At 42.5% G+C, this 20,192-nt stretch overlaps 1 protein-coding gene across 1 annotated transcript in view; it reads left to right on the top strand.

Annotated features, from left to right (window-relative positions):
- The window catches only part of LOC132426350 (uncharacterized), a 31,609-nt gene that overhangs the window by 5,491 nt on the left and 5,926 nt on the right, over positions 1-20,192 (top strand). The window contains exon 2 of the mRNA XM_069540717.1: positions 19,974-20,069. Within this exon, the coding sequence (XP_069396818.1) occupies positions 19,974-20,069 (96 nt within the window). The remainder of the gene's footprint in view (positions 1-19,973; positions 20,070-20,192) is intronic.

Raw genomic sequence — 20,192 nt, 5'->3', positions numbered from 1 at the left:
TTGCTCTGTGTGTGTGTGTGGTTTTGTTATCCTTGTTGATGTATAAGTCCCCTTCCTCCTCTTTTCCCTCCCTCATCTTCCTTCCTTTCCACTCTTGCTAGCACGTGGAGTTATCAGACTCTCAAACTTTTGTTCCTGAAGGGCATGAAATGTTATCTTACATGTATATTAGTCTGCTTGGGCTGCCATGACAAAATACCGCAGACTGGGTGGCTTAAATGACAGAAATTTATTTTCCCACAACTCTGGAGGCCAGGAGTCCAAGACCAAGGTGCCATCATGGTTGAGTTCTGGTGAGGGCTCTCTTCCTGTGTGCTCACATGGCCTTTCCTGTGTGTTGGCTGAGAGAGGGGGAGATCTGGTAACTTACTCTTACAGGGACACCTATGGGATTAGGGTCCTAACCCTCTGGCCTCATTTAACCTTAATTACTACCCTAAAGGCCCCATCTCCAAATACAATCACATTGGAGATCAGCATTTCAACATGTGAATGGGAGGGGGCGGATACAGGTCAGTCCATGTAACACTGTTTCAATTTGTGTTTTCCTAATTACCAGGGGGATTGAACATCTTTTCACATTGACTGGTGATTCAGCTTTCCTCTTTGTGAATTGTTTCTTCGCATCTTCTGCCCAGTGAGGGGAGAGTGTCTCATTGATTTGTAGCAGCTCTTTATATAATCTGGATACTAAATATGCTTGCACAAGTCTCCCATTTTCTGACTTGCCGTATTAGTTTTCCTGTTGCTGCTGTAACAAATTACCACAAAACTTTATTATCTAACAGGTCAGAAGTCTGAAAAGGGTCTCACCAGGTTAAAGTCAAGGTGTCAGCAGGGTTGCGTTCCTTTCTGGCAATTCTGGGGGAGAATCCATCCATTTTCTTGCCTCTTCCAGCTTCTAGAGGCTGCTTGCGTTCCTTGACAATATATCAGGTGTTAGCAAAGATGCCGAGTAGCGGCAACTAGAGCTCACACACGTTGCTTGTTGGAGTGTAAAATGGTCGGACCAGTACAGGAAAATAGCACTTTCTAATAAAGTTACACACACACCTATGCTATGGCCCAGTGATTCCCCTTCAGGATATACCCAGGTGAAATTCATACAGACGTCTACAAAAAGTCTGGTTTGTACCAGCTTTATTCCTAATAGTCTCAAACTGGAAACAGCCCAAGTGTTCTCAGTAAGAGAATGGATCAACACATAATGAAACAGTATAATACTACACTGCAATAGGAAAGCGTTGGCTACTGACACATGCAACAGCCTGGGCAAATCTGAAGAGCCTTATGTTGAGGGGAAAATCAGAAGAAACTATTCAGTACAATCCTCAGTGATTTCATGAGCATGAAGTGAAATTAACCCGCGGCCATCTGAATGGGAGTCATGATTGCTTCCAGGAAGGGGGGTGTGACACAAAGGAGGCAGGAGGGAGCTTTGGGGAACAGCGAGGATGTTCTATTTATTGATCCAGGTGGTAACTGTGTGCATACATACATTTGTAAAAGTTCATCAAGAAATAGCCTTAAGATTAGTGCATATCATTGTGCAGATTATATCTGGTAAAAGTTTTGTTTTTAAAGGAAAAAAAAATTCATTAGATAGTGACTCTCTGTACCTTAAAGGATTGGTGAAACTTGCTTGTGAAATGCCTAGGTTTGGTGCCTTTTCGTCTCTGGAAGAAGGGATGGGAACGGTTCTTTTTATTATCTGTCTAGTTTCTTTAATAGTTATCGTGATATTCAAGATTCCTGTTTCTTCTTGAGCTATGTTTGGTAATGTGTGGTTGCTGAGAAAAATATTTTCCTCTAAGTGTTCAAATTTATTTGGCATAAACGTTATTTGTAACGTTTTCTTACTATTTTACAATTACAATTGTGATCTTTTTCATTTGGAGTATTATTTGTGTGTGCCTGTCATTTTTATTAGACGTGCAAAAGATGTTTCTATTTTATTAGTCTTTTCAATGAACCAGCTTTTGGTTTCATATGCTATTGTATGCTTGCCTTCTGTTTTATTAATTTCTGCTTACATTATTATTCTATTTTGATTGGCTTCTGCCTTCTTGAGTTGAATGCTTAATCCATATCTCTTTTTCTTTTTTTCCATTCCTTCATCAAGAATTTATTGGCCATTTATTTTGTGCTAGGAACTGTGGGAGGTACTGGAGTGAACCATGAACTCGGCAGAAAATTTGCCTTTGATGAGGTGACAGGCAAGTGGAGGAAACAAGTATCTTATGACTAAATGCAATGTGATTAACTAAATTTCAATGATCTCTGAAAGAAAAAAAAAGAACTGAGACCAGAAACTAATAAGCTTCTGCATCAGGTCACCCATGCCTAGACGTATTTGTCAGTCTCTTACTTAGTAGAACTTTGTGAGTAGTGTACTGTTCTTACTGATAACTGTTAGATGAACTAAGACTTAATACAGTTTACTTTCTGGTTAAATTAAACACAGTTCTATAGACTAGGCAGCAATCATAGACGTACATATATTTCCAGCTCCTGTTCAGATCTAGTTGCTATTTCTCTTCTGCCTGGACTGACCCCTCACTGGAGACGGTCATCATTCTTGTTTCATGTTGGCTCTTTTCCTGGGTTCCAGGCTTTGTCCTCCGCCTCTGCTTGTGTCATCATCACCTGCATCGTCAGGGCTTTTTCCCCTTTCCAGTACCCTCTGCACAATTTCCACTGCCCACCACTGGTCACTAGGGAATGGTCCTCTTTCCAGGCGAGGGACCCTGCAGCCCTCGGACTTCCCTGAATCTCAGCACCCTGGGTCTTCTGTGTTCTGTCTGCACTTGACGAGCTGGGGAGTGGCTTTTAAATGCTCTCCTTTGACAGAATAACAACAGAGATTGAGTGCTAAAGTGTTAAAGTGCTAAAGTTTCCAGACCTGCAGCTGTTCAGGTCATTTTACTGTTTGACCTCTTCAGACCAACAGCCATGTCAGCTATGTTAACATTCACCTTAACCTTATGGTTGAAGTAACCCTTAAGATTTCTCACCAGTACAGTAATGTGGTTTCACAGCTTGTGGAAATTCTGTTTCCCTTCCATTTCTCACTGTATATATTATATTGTGAACATTCACTTTTAGCCCAATTGACATTTTTAAGTGTTTTTACTTTTGTGCATAAAACATCAAATCAGGGACTTCCCTGGTGGTCCAGTGGGTAAGACTCTGTGCTCCCAATGCAGGGGGCCCAGGTTCGATCCCTGGTTGGGGAACTAGATCCTGCATGCATGCCACAGCTAAGAGTTGCATGCCGCAACTAAGAAGCCTGACTGCTGCAACTAAAGAGTCTGCATGCCGCAACTAAAGATCACGCATGCTGCAACTAAGACCCTGTGCGGCCTAAATAAATAAAATAAATAAATAAATAAATATTTTAAAAAACAAACAAAAAAACCCCATCAAATCATATTCTGTTATCCAGAGAATAGGGATCCATGTTTCAAATGAAACACATCTGAATGTATTCAACTAACTCATTCAAAACAAAACAAAAATTCTCATTGTCATACTAGTTAGTCAGAATCTGAATCAGCACTTCTCCATTCAGATTGGCCACACATCCAGAGCTCAACGGCCACATGTAGTGCTTATGCTGGACAGCACAATTCTAGAAAACCGATTTGTTCATGTTGACGAGCTTATCAGATGAGGAGAAACACAGGTCATTAAATAAATTGTTTCCTTCACAAACTAGAAAATATTTTTCTAGAGGCAATAAAAATGCCGAAGAAGTAAAGTCTTTCCTCCAAACGAGTAAGTATTAATTTCTAAGCTAAATTATTTTATGTCAATATAAATTACAATTAGCAATCTAATAAATTCTAGTACCCTAGATTTTTAGAAAAATTCTCTAACACCCACTGTTTGTCTGAGTGTGGGAAGTGTAAAGATTATCCCTGTTCTTTGGCGCTCACAGTCTGGTGAAGGAGTAGACCTGACAATGAATAGTTGACATGCAGGACAACGTGATAAGGAGGACAATGGCCAGGGCTGCTTCAACAAGTGAAGGGAACACGGAAGAAGACTTCACATGAGAGGAGACACTGGAGCTGCGTCTTAGAGGATAAACAGGAGTTTTCTGGATGAACAGAAGAGGAAAGAGCACTGTGGCCAGAAGAAAAGTATGCTTACAAAGCACAAAGGGTGGAGGATGCTGGCAGCGCTCAGGGGACTGTGGACGTTTGCATAAGTGGTACAGAAGGAGAATACAGGGAGAGGAGAGGCGAGACAGAGACAAGTAGGGGTGCTTCATCATCAGGTTCATGCTTGATAAGGTCACTTTGACTGTAGTTTGAGAAATGAAATGAAGAGGACCAGACTGAAGGCAAGGAAACCAGGGCTGAGGCTCTTGCCCGGTTCAGCTTAGAGTTGCTGAGAGTATGGACAAAAGGAACGACGGGATGAGGAGGGGAGGGAACAGATGCAAGAAGATTTTGGAGGCAGAATCAACAGGACCTGGTGACAGATGGGATGTGGTGTGAGTGAGAAAGCAGGACCCAGGAAGCCTCCTGGGTCTCTGGTTATAACAGATCTCCCCCCCACAAAATTCCCGTTCCCTGGCTGTGATGCCATCTTCTAACCTTCAACCCAAATTGCATTTCCAAAGCAGATCCACCCATAAACAGAAATAATTTCTAACTTACAGGATATCAGATCCTAAACTTACAAGTGACTGACACACAGAACAGCAGAGATGGGAACAAATCAGTCAAATTAAAATATTTAAATCATAAAAGGTTTCAGGCCATTAACCATCAAAAGCTATTTGGGTTGATCAAAAAGTTCATTCGTGTTTTTCCATAAGATGGCTCTAGTAGTGCTTAGTTGTCTTTAACTTCATTCAAAACAATTTTGTGGGCTTCCCTGGTGGCACAGTGGTTGAGAGTCCGCCTGCCGATGCAGGGAACACGGGTTCGTGCCCTGGTCCGGGAAGATCCCACACGCTGCGGAGCAGCTGGGCCTGTGAGCCATGGCCACTGAGCCTGCGCGTCCAGAGCCTGTGCTCCGCAATGGGAGAGGCCACAACAGTGAGAGGCCCACGTACTGCAAAAAAACCCCCAAAAAACAAAAAAACCAATTTTGTTAGATTGTATTGTGACAGTTATCATATCAGCGTGCATGAAAAAAAACTTACCAAAATTGGTGAATTTTTGTGTAACCATTTTAATATTGAAGATGGAAGAAAAAAAGCAATATTTTCAGCATATTATGCTTTATTATTTCAAGAAAGGTAAAAATGCAACTGAAAGGCAGAAAAAGATTTGTGCAGTGTATGGAGAAGGTGCTGTGACTGATCAAACGTGTCAAAAGTGGTTTGTGAAGTTTCGTGCTGGAGATTTCTCGCTGGACGATGGTCCATGGTTGGGTAGACCAGTTGAAGTTGTTAGCGATCAAATCGAGACATTAATTGAGAACAATCAACGTTATACCATGTGGGTGATAGCCGACATACTCGAAATATCCAAATCAAGCGTTGAAAATCATCTGCACCAGCTTGGTTATGTTCATCGCTTTGATGTTTGGGTTCCATGTAAGTTAAATGAAAAAAAACCTTCTTGAGCGTATTTGTGCATGCGATTCTTTACTGAAACGTAATGAAAACGTTTCATTTTTAAAACATTGTGATGGGTGATGAAAAGTGGTCACCGTACAGTAATGTGGAACGGAAGAGATTGTGGGGCGATGGAAATGAACCACCACCAACCACACCAAAGGCGGGTCTTCATCCAAAGAGGTTGATGTTGTGTATATGGTGGAATTGGAAGGGAGTCCTCTATGATGAGGTCCTTCTGGAAAACCAAACTCTTAATTCCAACAAGTACTGCTCCCAGTTAGACCAGCTGAAAGCAGCACTCGATGAAAAGCGTCCAGAATTAGTCAACAGAGAACGCATAATCTTCCCTCAGGATAACGCACGACCACATGTTTCTTTCATCACCAGGCAAAAACTGTTACAGCTTGGCTGGGAAGTTCTGATTCATCCGCCTTATTCACCAGACATTGTACCTTCAGATTTCTGTTTATTTTGGTCTTTACAAAGTTCTCATAATGGAAAAAATTTCAATTACCTGGAAGACTGTAAAAGGCACCTGGATCAGTTCTTTGCTCAAAAAGATAAAAAGTTTTGGAAAGATGGACTTAACGAAGTTGCCTGAAAATTGGCAGAAGGTAGTGGAACAAAATGATGAATACATTGTTCAATAAAGTTCTTGGTGAAAATGAAAAATGTGTCTTTTATTTTTACACAAAAACTGAAGGAACTTTTTGGCAAACCCAATATAAAGTGTCAGACATAAAATTTCAGGTTAAGTAAGTGAAGCCATGATGAAAGGGTGTAATATTCTTGGGGAACTTTGTATGCAAAGCAAACACCAACAAGTCATTTAATAATTGCTGAGTCTCCATATGCCTGCCAGACTGACCCAGGCCCATGACAGGACTTAATGAAGGCGTCCACTCCCCATGAGTTTACTTTGCCCTCACACTCTGAGTTGGAGCCTAGTGCCTCATAAATATTTAACTTAAACTGCAAAGCAGAAAGATCAACCTGGGACATTAATACCAGGAAGTTAATCTGAAAATCATATGGTGATAGCCTCCATTTTAATTAATGTTCTATTACTCATACCGCAATTGATTTTTTAAAATGGTTTCATGTTAGGTATCTTATAATTACCCTAAAACCAATACAGCCTATATTCACATTAGTGTGCCATTTCCCCTAATCCTTTTTATTTTAATGTATTTTATTTATTTCTTTTTGGCTGCGTTGGGTCTCCGTTGCTGCGTGTGGGCTTTCTCTAGTTGCTGTGAGCGGGGGCTACTCTTCGTTGTGGTGCACGGGCTTCTCGTTGAGGTGGCTTCTCTTGTTGTAGAGCACGGGTTCTAGGTGCACGGGCTTCAGTAGTTGCAGCACACAGGCTCAGTAGTTGTGGTGCACAGGCTTAGTTGTTCCACGGCATGTGGGATCTTCCCGGACCAGGGCTCGAACCCCTGTCTCCTGCATTGGCAGGCAGATTCTTAACCACTGTGCCACCAGGGAAGTCCCTCTGCTAATTTCTGACAAGGGAAAATACACATATTTGGCTTTTCTCTGGCATAAAGCATTGATTATTTGGCTGTAGTCATCAGGACTTAAGATGCTGAGGAGTCTTAGGCTTCCCTGGTGGCAAGGGGGAAACAGAGACTCCACTCTTGGAGGGCACACACAAAGTAGTGTGCACATTGGGACCCAGGGGAAGGAGCAGTGACCCCATAGGAGACTGAACCAGACCTACCTGCTAGTGTTGGAGGGTCTCCTGCAGAGGCGGGGGATGGCTGTGTCTCACTGTGAGGACAAGGACACTGGCAGCAGAAGTTCTGGGAAGTACTCCTTGGCGTGAGCCCTCCCAGAGTCCACCATTTTAGCCCCACCAAAGAGCCCCAGTAGGCTCCAGTGTTGCATCACCTCAGGCCAAACAACCAACAGGGAGGGAACCCAACCCCACCCATCAGCAGACAAGCGGATTAAACTTTTACTGAGCTCTGCCCACCACAGCAATGCCCAGCTCTACCCACCACCAGTCCCTCCCATCAGGAAATTTGCACAAGCCTCTTAGATAGCCTCATCCACCAGAGGGCACACAGCAGAAGCAAGAAGAACTACAGTCCTGCAGCCTGTGGAACAAAAATCACACTCACAGAAAGACAAGATGAAAAGGCAGAGGGCTATGTACCACATGAAGGAACAAGATAAAACCCCAGGAAAACAACTAAATGAAGTGGAGATAGGCAACCTTCCAGAAAAAGAATTCAGAATAATGACAGTGAAGATGATCCAGGACCTCGGAAAAACAATGGAGGCAAGATTGAGAAGATGCAAGAAATGTTTAACAAAGACCTAGAAGAATTAAAGAACAAACAAACAGAGATGAACAACACAATAACTGAAATGAAAAATACACTAGAAGGAATCAATAGCAGAATAACTAAGGCAGAAGAATGGGTAAGTGACCGGGAAGACTGAATGGTGGAATTCACTGCTGCAGAACAGAATAAAGAAAAAAGAATGAAATGAAGACAGCCTAAGAGACCTCTGGGACAACATTAAACGCAACAACATTCGCATTATAGGGGTTCCAGAAGGAGAAGAGAGAGAGAGAACGACCCGAGAATATATTTGAAGAGACTGTAGTCGAAAACTTCCCTAACATGGGAAAGGAAATAGCCACCCAAGTCCAGGAAGTGCAGCGAGTCTCATACAGGATAAACCCAAGGAGAAACACAGAAACACATAGTAATCAAATTGGCAAAAATTAAAGACAAAGAAAAAGTATTGAAAGCAGCAAGGGAAAAACGACAAATAACATACAAGGGAACTCCCATAAGGTTAACAGCCGATTTCTCAGCAGAAACTCCACAGCAAGAAGGGAGGGGCATGATATACTTAAAGTGAGGAAGGGGAAGAACCTACAACCAAGATTACTCTACCCGGCAAGGATCTCATTCAGTTTTGATGGAGAAATCAAAAGCTTTACAGACAAGCAAAAGCTAAGAGAATTCAGCACCACCAAACCAGCTCTACAACAAATGCTAAAGGAACTTCTCTAAGTGGGAAACACAAGAGAAGAAAAGGACCTACAAAAACAAACCCAAAACAATTAAGAAAATGGTAATAGGAACATACATATCAATAATTACCTTAAACGTGAATGGATTAAATGCTCCAACCAAAAGACAGAGGCTTGCTGAATGGATATAAAAACAAGACCCATATATATGCTGTATACAAGAGACCCACTTCAGACCTAGGGACACATTCAGACTGAAAGTGAGGGGATGGAAAAAGATATTCCAGGCAAATGGAAATCAAGAGAAAGCCGGAGTAGCAATACTCATATCAGATAAAATAGACTTTAAAGTAAAGAATGTTACAAGAGACAAGGAAGGACACTACATAATGATCAAGGGATCAATCCAAGAAGAAGATATAACAATTATAAATATAAATATATATTCACCCAACATAGGAGCACCTCAATACATAAGGCATCTGCTAACAGCTATAAAAGAGGAAATCGACAGTAACACAATAATAGTGGGGACTTTAACACCTCACTTACACCCATGGACAGATCATCCAAACAGAAAATTGATAAGGAAACACAAGCTTTAAATGACATAATAGACCAGATAGATTTAATTCATATTTATAGGACATTCCATCCCAAAACAGCAGATTACACTTTCTTCTCAAGTGCGCACGGAACGTTCTCCAGGATAGATCACATCCTGGGTCACAGTAAATTTAAGGAAATTGAAATCATATCAAGCGTCTTTTCTGACCACAACGCCATGAGATTAGAAATCAATTACAGGGAAAAAAACGTAAAAAGCACAAACACATGAAGGCTAAACAGTACGTTACTAAATAGCCAAGAGATCACTGAAGAAATCAAAAAATACCTAGAGACAAATGACAATGAAAACACGATGATCCAAAACCTATGGGATGCAGCAAAAGCAGTTCTAAGAGGGAAGTTTATAGCAATACAAGCCTACCTCAAGAAACAAGAAAAATCTCAAATAAACAACCTAACCTTACACCTGAAGCAATTAGAGAAAGAAGAACAAACAAATCATAAAGATCAGAGCAGAAATAAATGAAATAGAAACAAAGAAAACAATAGCAAAGTTCAACAAAACTAAAAGCTGGTTCTTTGAGAAGATAAACAAAATTGATAAACCATTAGCCAGACTCTTCAAGAAAAAGAGGGAGAGGACTCAAATCAATAAAATTAGAAATGAAAAAGGAGAAGTTACAACAGACACCGCAGAAATACAAAGCATCCTAAGAGACTCCTACAAACAACTCTATGCCAATACAATGGACAACCTGGAAGAAATGAACAAAGTTTTAGAAATGTATAACCTTCCAAGACTGAACCAGGAAGAAATAGAAAATATGAACAGACCAGTCACAAGTAATGAAATTGAAACTGTGATGAAAAAATCTTCCAACAAACAAAAGTCCAGGACCAGATGGCTTCACAGGTGAATTATATCAAACATTTAGAGAAGAGCTAATACCCGTCCTCTCAAACTCTTCCAAAAAATTGCAGAGGAAGGAACACTCCCAAACTCATTCTATGAGACCACCATCATGCTGATACCAAAACCAGACAAAGATACTACAAAGAAAGAAAATTACAGACCAATATCACTGATGAATATAGATGCAAAAATCCTCAACAAAATACTAGCAAACAGAATCCAACAACACATTAAAAGGATCATACACCATGATCAAGCGGGATTTATTCCAGGGATGAAAGGATTCTTCAATATATGCAAACCAATCAATATGATACACCATATTAACAAACTGAAGAATAAAAACCATATGATCATCTCAATAGAGGCAGGAAATGCTTTTGACAAATTTCAACACCCATTTATGATAAAAACTCTCTAGAAAGTGGGCATAGAGGGAACTTACCTCAACATAATAAAGGCCATATGTCAGAAACCCACAGCAAACATCACTCTCAATGGTGAAACACTGAAAGCATTTCCTCTAAGCTCAGGAACAAGACAAGGATGTCCACTCTCACCACTATTATTCAACATAGTTTTGGAAGTCCTAGCCACGGCAATCAGAGGAGAAAAAGAAATGAAAGGAATACAAATGGGAAAAGAAGAAAATCTGTCACTGTTTGCAGATGACATGATACTCTACACAGAGAATCCTAAAGATGCCACCAGAAAACTACTAGAGCTAATCAATGAATTTGGTAAAGTTGCAGGATACAAAATTAATGCACAGAAATCTCTTGCATTCCTATACACTAATGATGAAAAATCTGAAAGAGAAATTAAGGAAACACTCCCACTTACCATTGCAACAAAAAGAATAAAATACCTAGGAATAAACCTACCTAGGGAGACAAAAGACCTGTATGCAGAAAACTATAAGACACTGATGAAAGAAATTAAAGATGATACCAACAGATGGAGAGATATACCATGTTCTTGGATTGGAAGAATCAATATTGTGAAAATGACTATACTACCCAAAGCAATCTACAGATTCAATGCAATCCCTATCAAATTACCAATGGCATTTTTTACAGAACTAGAACAAAAAATCTTAAAATTTGTATGGAGACACAAAAGACCCCTAATAGCCAAAGCAATCTTGAGGGAAGAAAACGGAGCTGGAGGAATCAGACTCCCTGACTTCAGACTATGCTACAAAGCTACAGTAATCAAGACAATACGGTATTGGCACAAAAACAGAAATATAGCTCAATGGAACAGGATAGAAAGCCCAGATGTAAACCCATGCACCTATGGTCAACTAATCCTTGACAAAGGAGGCAAGGATATACAATGGAGAAAAGACCGTCTCTTCAGTAGGTGGTGCTGGGAAAACTGGACAGCTACGTGTAAAAGAATGAAATGAGAACACTCCCTAACACCATACACAAAAAGGATTAGAGACCTAAATGTAAGACCGGACACTAAAACTCTTAGAGGAAGACATAGGAAGAACACTCTTTGACATAAGTCACAGCAAGATCTTTTTTGATCCACCTCCTAGAGTAATGGAAATAAAAACAAAAATAAACAAATGGGACGTAATGAAACTTCAAAGCTTTTGCACAGCAAAGGAAACCATAAACAAGATGAAAAGACAACCCTCAGAATGGGAGAAAATATTTGCAAACAAATCAACGGACTAAGGATTAATCTCCAAAATATATAAACAGCTCATGCAGCTCAATATTAAAAAAACAAACAACCCAATCCAAAAACGGGCAGAAGATCTAAATAGACATTTCTCCAAAGAAGACATACAGACGGCCAAGAAGCACATGAAAAGCTGCTCAACATCACTAATTATTAGAAAAATGCAAATCAAAACTACCATGAGGTATCGCCTCACACCAATTAGAATGGGCATCATCAGAAAATGTGCAAACAACAAATGCTGGAGAGGGTGTGGAGAAAAGGGAACCCTCCTGCACTGTTGGTGGGAATGTAAACTGGTACAGCCACTATGGAGAACAGTATGGAGGTTCCTTAAAAAACTAAAAATAGAGTTACCATATGACCCAGCAATCCCACTACTGGGCATATACCCAGAGAATTATGGTATATACCATAATTCAAAAAGACACATGCACCCCTATGTTCACTGCAGTGCTATTTACAATAGCCAGGTCATGGAAGCAACCTAAATGCCCGTCGACAGACGAACGGATAAAGAAGATGTGGTACATATATACAATGAAATATTACTCAGCCATAAAAAGGAATGAAATTGGGTCATTTGTAGAGACGTGGATGGATCTAGAGACTGTCATACAGAGTGAAGTAAGTCAGAAAGAGAAAAACAAATATCGTATATTAACGCATATATGTGGAACCTAGAAAAATGGTACAGATGAACCGGTTTGCAGGGCAGAAATTGAGACACAGATGTAGAGAACAAAGGTATGGACACCAAGGGGGGAAAGCAGTGGGGGATGAGGGTGGTGGTGTGATGAATTGGGCGATTGGGATTAACATGTATACACTGATGTGTATAAAATGGATGACTAATAAGGACCTGCTGTATAAAAAAATAAGGAAAGTAAAATTAAAAAATTTAAAAAAATAAAATGAACATGCGTTTTATTTTCCTCATATGTGAGTGAACCAAGCAGATATTATGATCCGTTCAAAGGAAAAAGTCAGAAGGCTAAAATTTGGGACTTTCCTGGAGGTCCAGTTGTTAAGACTCTGCACTTCCACTGCAGGGGGCACAGGTTTGATCCCTGGTCGAGGAACTAAGATCCCGCATGCTGCACGTGGCTGGGAAAAAAAAAAAATCAATAAAAACCAAGTTTATATTAAAAAAAAAAGGCTAAAGTTTCTATGGAGTAAAGGAATTGAATTGCAAATGGAGGCAAAATGATTTTTCTATAGAAGACCATGGAAACTACCAGATAAGATGGCTCGAATGTCTGCCCGTCATCACCTGTGATTTACAGACAGCTGCACGACAGCTCAGAGACAAGGAAGCCTAGAATTGGATAACCTAGCCGGAGGTGCCAGGTGAATACAACGTATAGCTTTTTACTGAAACACAACTTTATGTTTTCTCCGAAGACTTTACGTACATCAGCATTAAATCAAGTACATCAGAATTTCACTAACTTGAGTTCACGTGAATTATCAAGCCAGTATGACTCAGTGAAAGTCTGAATTAGGGGCCTTTCCTAAGAAAATGACAAATAAGATGCTTACCTTCTGTGCCAGCTCCGTTTCTGTCAGAGCCCTGCTGCTACTAGTCAGCGGATATCCTGTGATCAAGGTTTCTCAGGTGCAAAGGGAGGACCCGGCCTGGCGGGTATAGGCTGCCTCCTCGTCAGTATGTGGAGCTGGAAATGACCTACTGTCACCCTGTGCTCTGGCCCAGAAGTCAGAGGCCAAGCAGAGCCTTGAGTCCTGGCCACCGCTCTGCAGCACCTGCACCTCTGGCCTGTGACCCTCCCTGGGAGGAGCCTGTCCACTTCACTGGCTTTTATGCATCAGGAGCACCGGGGCTGTGACTTTGCTGGTCTCTTCCTTCCTCTTTGCAGGCGTTTTAGAGAAACACTAAGGAAAAGGATTACTGTTGGGCGGTATGAGGGGAAGGGGCTGTTTCAGAGCCAGAAGATGGTGAAAGCGCTCAAACAAGGGAAGCCCCGTATGGACAAGCAAATAAAGGTAGACAAGCAAAAGGAGCAGAGGGTCTGTCAGCTCCATTTCCCCTGGGACAGAAGTGCCAGGGCACAAACGGTGTAGTGGGTGCAAGTAAGAAGCCCACCCTTTCTTCTGAGATTGTACAGCGATTCTTTTGCATCAGAATCGCCTTTCTCAGGAAGTACTGTGATAACGAATGGGCCGGAGGCGAGGTGTTCTTTTCCCCTCACTTGGCCAGGTAAGGTACTTAGAGGGAAATCTGATGTATCTTCTCTCATCCCCCCTGGGATTTTCTCACGGGATGAGGAAGGACTGAGAGGCATTTTTTCCTGCGTCTTTGCAGTGAGTGTGCTAAGGTAAACACTGACACTGGATGCAGGAAGGGAAGAGAGATAACCCCGGAGCGGCGTCCAGGAAGAAGCTGGGGCCTGGTCTGCCGTTTCAGCAGTTCTGGTTACGTTCTGCCCTGTGCTTGGAGAGTTTTCTACGGCATTAGTCGTCACAGCCAACACCTCCCTCACCAAGGCTGCTGCATCTGCACATCATCTTCACTTCTGGTGGCGTATGAAGTGGAGAGCTGGGTGATACCTTTTCAGTACTTAAACCGCAAATGACTTTATGTTGTTTGACTAGATCTCTCTTTTTTTTTTCAAAAAAAATTTTATTGTGGTAAAATACACACAAAATGTATCATCTTAACCATTTTAAGTGTACAGTTCAGTGGTATTAAGTGCATTCACATTGTTGTGCAACCATCACCACCATCCGTCCACAGAACCCTTTTCATCTTATACAACTGAAACTGTCCCCGTTATTAGTAATAACTCCCCATGCTCCCCTCCTTCCAGCCCCTGGAAGCCACCATTCTGGTTTCCATCTCTTATGATGCTGACTATTCTAAATACCTCCTATGAGTGGAATTGTACAATATTTGTCTTTTTCTGACTGGCTTATTTTACTTAGTATAATGCCCTTAAGGTTCATCCACATTGTAGCATGTGTCAGAATTTCCTTCCTTTTTAAGGATGAATAATTCTAAGTATGTACTTCTTTTGCTTATCCATTTGTCTGCTGATGGACATTTGGGTTGCTTCCACATCTTAGCTATTATGAATGTGCTGCAGTGGACGTGAGTGTACAAATATCTCTTCGAGGTCCCGCTTTCAGTTCTTTGGGGTATGTACCCAGAAGCGGAGTTGCTGGATCTTATGGTAGTTCTATTTTTAATTTTTTTGAGGAACCTCCGTGCTGTTTTCCACTCCCGCCAACAGTGCATAAGGGTTCAGCTTTCTGCACACACTCATCAACACTTGCTATTTTCTGTTTCTTTTGATTTAGCCTCTCCATGGGTATGAAGTCGTACAACGTTTGATACGCGTTTCTGTAATGATTATGGATGTTAAGCATCTCCTCATGTGCCTATTGGCCATTTGTATATCTTCTTTGAATAAATGTCTGTTCAACTCCTTTGCACATTTTTGAGTTGGTTGCCTTTTGTTGTTGTAGAATTTTAGTTCTCTATATATTCTGGATAATAATCCCTTACCAGATATATGGTTTGTGGCTGTTTTCTCACATTGGGTGGATGTTCATACAGTAAATTGCTGTACAGTCATGAAAACGAATTCATTTACTCATTCAACAAATGTTTACTGAGTGGTTATTTTATGCCAGATACTCATCTAGATGTCGGGGATACAGTTACGAATAACACAGGTAAAACGCCTCTCTTCAAGCAGTTTATAATCTAGTGGGGAGACAGGTCCTCAGCAAGGTACGTAAAACAGATTGTGGAGTAGATAGTGTTAAGGGCTAAGAAGAAATAGTGAAGCAGAGAAGGGAGATGCTAAGGGTTGGACATGAGGTGGGGCATGACGGTTTAGGTGGGGTGACCAGGAATAAAGGCCTGAGGCTGGGGGTCGAGGAGGAACAGACTGGGATGGAGTAAGCCAGTTGTGTCAAAATGGACCGAGTTGCTTGAAAAAATATTAAATTGTAGAGTGATGTATGCAGTAACACACCATTCCTGTTAATCTAACAACCTCTAGAATAGGGCTTCTTAATCTAAATAAAATTAATTACTTACAGTTGTAAAGGAAGCCAGTTATATTAAAATAATTATAAAATTTTTAATGGATTCATGTTACAATATGTGCTCTCTTATTCGAGCATTAAGTGACAAGGCAATACATGTAAAACATAGGCAAGTTAAGGTGTCGTCTCTTAAAGATCTGTCAGCGTGAGGGCTCTTGTTGATCAGCTCAAATGGGGATTGTAAACTGAGGGATGGCCTTAACCTCCTTCCGTGTGTTGATCAATACAGTTGTAGGGAATTGTAGAGAGTAAAGTACATAGCTAGACCACCCATGTGAGAACTTGGGACCTGGCCACTCGCAGTCTGAACGATTAACTGCCCGGCACAGAGCTGCCTACGAGTCGGTTGGCCGTGTCGCATGAGTGCTTGTAGACAGTCTGGCTGCTGGCCTGGCACCTATACTGTAATTTCAAAGTCGTTTGAGATACGAGATATCTTGAGTTACCTCTAATAACGATGATGTGACATGAAAATCTGAATTCTGGTGATAAAGTCGCAGGCACTGCTAATGTGATTGTACTTTTGTCTATATTTATAGCCGAAGGAAGTGATGAATTTTGCTTGGAAGTTTGTGAAAATAAAGATGATTTCTTTTTCCAGTTTGAATTCAGGGACACCCCGATATCTGCTGTGGATCCCAGTTTAAGAATCTTGTTTTAAAACAATACGATATTGTTCATGGCTACACACACACACACACACGCAGATATCTACAAATGGATTGGAATAATACACACTAAATTCATGATTGTAGTTGGATGGTGTGTAACGTCACAAAATATGTTATAAAAATAATCATGGCATTCAAGGTATAAAACCGCGTCACAAGCCCCTCAATATCCAGGACCCACTGGGGCCGGCTCTTCCTCACATTGCGCATTTATCTTGGCAGTCCTGGTTCTTGATGGAAAAACAGCTGCTGTGACAAAGGTGGCGTCCCCATCTGTCCAGGGCGGTTACTTGGGTTCAAATCCCAGCGTCCCTGCTTACTGGCTGTAAAGCTTTGGGCCGATTATTCCACACATCTGTGCCCTCGTTTCCACACCTGTAAAATGAGGATTATAACAAGCGCTCAGCAACAGTACTCGCCTTGTAGGGCTAATGGGAAGATTTAGTGAGAGTAGACTTGTGAAACTTCTAGAAAAGTATCTGGCTTTTAGTAAATGCTAATAAGGGCTACTCATTATTATGGCCATCACCATAACCATTTCTGACATCTTGGGAGTTTTGGTTTACTCTTATTTTCATTTCACACATACCTTAATTTCTTTTTCGTTTTTTAATATTTATTTATTTATTTGGCTGCATTGGGTCTTAGTTGCGGCACGCGGGATCTTCCGTTGCAGCGCACGGGCTTCTCTCTAGTTGAGTTGGCGCGTGGGTTTTCGCTCTCTAGTCGAGGCGCGCGCGAGCTCAGTAGTTGTGGCGTGTGGGCTTAGTTGCCCCACTGTATGTGGAATCTTAGTTCCCTGACCAGGGATCGAACCCGCGTCGCCTGCATTGGAAGGCAGATTCTTTACCACTGGACCACCAGGGAAGTCCCAACATACCTTAACTTCTAAACGTGTTCATGGCAAATCTTTAGTTTCGATGCTTTTGCACTTCAAGAGAAAAGAACAAAACCAAACCGCTTTGGTTGAAGCTTACTGCTTCTTAATAGACAGGACTGTTTAAGCGGGATTCCTGGAGTCAGGCAGGCCCGAGTGTGTCTCGGTTCTTCTCTCGCCAGCTGTGTGACAGTGGCAAGTTATTTACTCTTAGCTTGGGTCCCTTATGTGAGAAAAGGGACTAACTAGTAGCAGTACCTACATCCGAGGGGGCGATTGAACGAGTCCATAGGTGGGAAGGTCCTAGAGAGGTGAGGGTATTGTGGACCTGTCCTAACTCTCCTCCTCCTTTCAGCCCTCAGGGTGGGCTTCCTGGAGGGGGTCCTGCTTGAGCCGAGTGGAGGTTTTGTAAGTGGCGTGGCCTGAGCACGGTGTGCCTGGGGATGGTGTCAGGCAGGGCTGCGCTCTGTTCTCACTTCATCCTCAGACTCCGCGACACCTTCAGGGTCTGTAGGCGGTGGAGAAGTGAGCTTGTATATGCATGTTAGGAAGGTGACCCTGAGAAGCAGTGGGGAGGGTCTGGAAGGGAGGAAGAGGTCGGAAGGCCAGTTAGAAGGGAGGTGGAGGAGAGTGGTGGCCCTGGCGTGAAAGGACAGTAGAGAGGGCGGTGGGGGTGGGGGTTGGGGGGCGGGCAGGAGCGCCTCTGAAGGCCGGGCTGGCCTCCGTGATTCTGCACGGTGTGCCTGGTGCCTGACAGGGCCCTGCACGCAGGACCGCAGCAGCGCACCCCTCCTGAGTGACTGATTGCGGTGCTTAGCAGACAGAGTTAGATGGTGCCCCAGTTTCCTGCTTCCTTGGCCTGGTAGACGGTAGCTGTTGGCAGGAATCTCAGTGTGGAAAGAGGACTGGATTGCAGGGGGTGATGAGTCTAATTTGAAGCTGACCTTGAGGTGCTCTGGGACGTCCGGAGAGTGGGTGCAAGTCCAGGGCTCACGATCTCAGTTGAAATGGGGGGAGTAGTGGAGCAGAAAGGAAGGCTGAGGAGGAAGGCCCCGTGTCTCCCACCTGCACCCACTAGGCAGCCACTGTCAAATCTCTGTCTGCAGCCAGGCCTTCCCTCCTGAGCCTAAAACAGCCCCCCGTCTTCTGGTGTCTTCCTCTCCAAACTGGGAGCGCGTCACTTCCCCGAGAAACAGGACCTTCCTCCTGATTTCCCTGTTCCTCCCAATAGTCCTGGAGGCTTTAGTCACCGGCCCAAACTGTGATGTTTTTAGATAACCAATGAGAACCTACTGTATAGCACAAGGAACTCTACTCTGTGCTCTGAGTAGGGTTCAGGAAGGAAATCCAAAAAAGAGGGGGTACCCGTATACACATAGCTGACTCACTTTTCTGTGCAGCAGAAACTAACACAACATTGTAAAGCAACTACACTCCAATAAAAATTAATTAAAAAAATAACCACAAAACCAAACCAAACCAAACCAAAACAAGAAAACTGTATGTTTTCTCTTGGATAAAATTCAGTAAAACTTCAGTTCCTCAGAATGCTTAAAATCGAAGGTTCTAATTTCTCGGAGTTAAACATTTTTTAAAGGTCAGTTGTTTAAAAACCTCTTTCTAAAATATCATGTAATTGCTTTTCCCACCATTCTTGTCTCGCTAGGGACAGTCTTCTTCTCCCAGACCTTCCCGAGACTCACATCCCAGGTCTCTGCCTAAGCGTGACCCTCCAGAGGGGTCTCTCCTGGTCCTGCCTCGGCCCAAAGAGCAGCCTGCGCCTGTGCCTTGCTTGATTTTGTTTCACACCGTTTATCACGATATGATTGGCTAATTTTTTTCTTATCACTTGTCATTAAGTGATTTTTAATCTCTCTCCCTCACTAGAATGGTCTTTTTTTCCCACTGTATTTCCTGCACTTGGAAGGTGTTTGGTATATAGTGGGTGCTTCATAAATAATTGTTGAACGAATATTTATAAGCAGCCCTTTATGATATTAGGTCCGGTTTACAAACTTGGATATAGGCTTAGCAGAGCTGCTTACGAAGGTCCAGGTCACCTGATTTCTAAAGGACAGAGCCAGTGACTGATTGCCTCGGTGGGATTTTCACACTTCATCAGGGTGCCTTCCAGATCCCTCATCGTAGGTACCCAAGCTACTCCAACAGAATACATGAATGGAAGAAGTTGTCAGAAATGGAGGTTTCTGGGACTTTCTTGGTGGCGCAGTGGTTAGGAATCCGCCTGCCAATGCAGGGGAGACGGGTTCGTGTCCTGGTCCAGAAGATCCCACATGCCGCGGAGCAACTGAGCCCGTGTGCCACAGCTATTGAGCCTGAGCTCTAGAGCCCGTGAGCCACAACTACTGAGCTCACGTGCCGTAGCCCACCCGCCTAGAGCCGGTGCCCCACAACAAGAGAAGTCACCGCAATAAGAAGCCTGCGCACCGCAGCAAAGAGTAGCCCCCGCTCGCCACAACTAGAGAAAGCCCGTGCGCAGCAACGAAGACCCAAGGCAGCCAAAAATGAATAAATAATTTTTTAAAAAATGGATGTTTCTGATTGTTACAAAAATGCCTTGCTTTTTTCAAATTTAGGAGGATATGGGAAAAAAGTCGGTCGTAGTAGAAATTGGAGGGAGATGCTGAAGCTGCCCCCCGGCACCCAGTGCAGCAAGCTTCGACGTTCGATTGGTGAGTGAGGAAGCCGCACCTGCTCGAGTCCGGAGGGCATGGCTGGCGTTGTGCTGTTTCGTTTGTTAGATGTTGGTCTTTCCTTAGTCCCTTATTTGCTTCAAATGCTATTTAATAGATTCT

This window comes from Delphinus delphis, chromosome 5, assembly GCF_949987515.2.
Source record: "Delphinus delphis chromosome 5, mDelDel1.2, whole genome shotgun sequence".
Lineage (NCBI taxonomy): Eukaryota > Metazoa > Chordata > Mammalia > Artiodactyla > Delphinidae > Delphinus > Delphinus delphis.
This window is presented reverse-complemented; position numbering and strand designations above follow the sequence as displayed.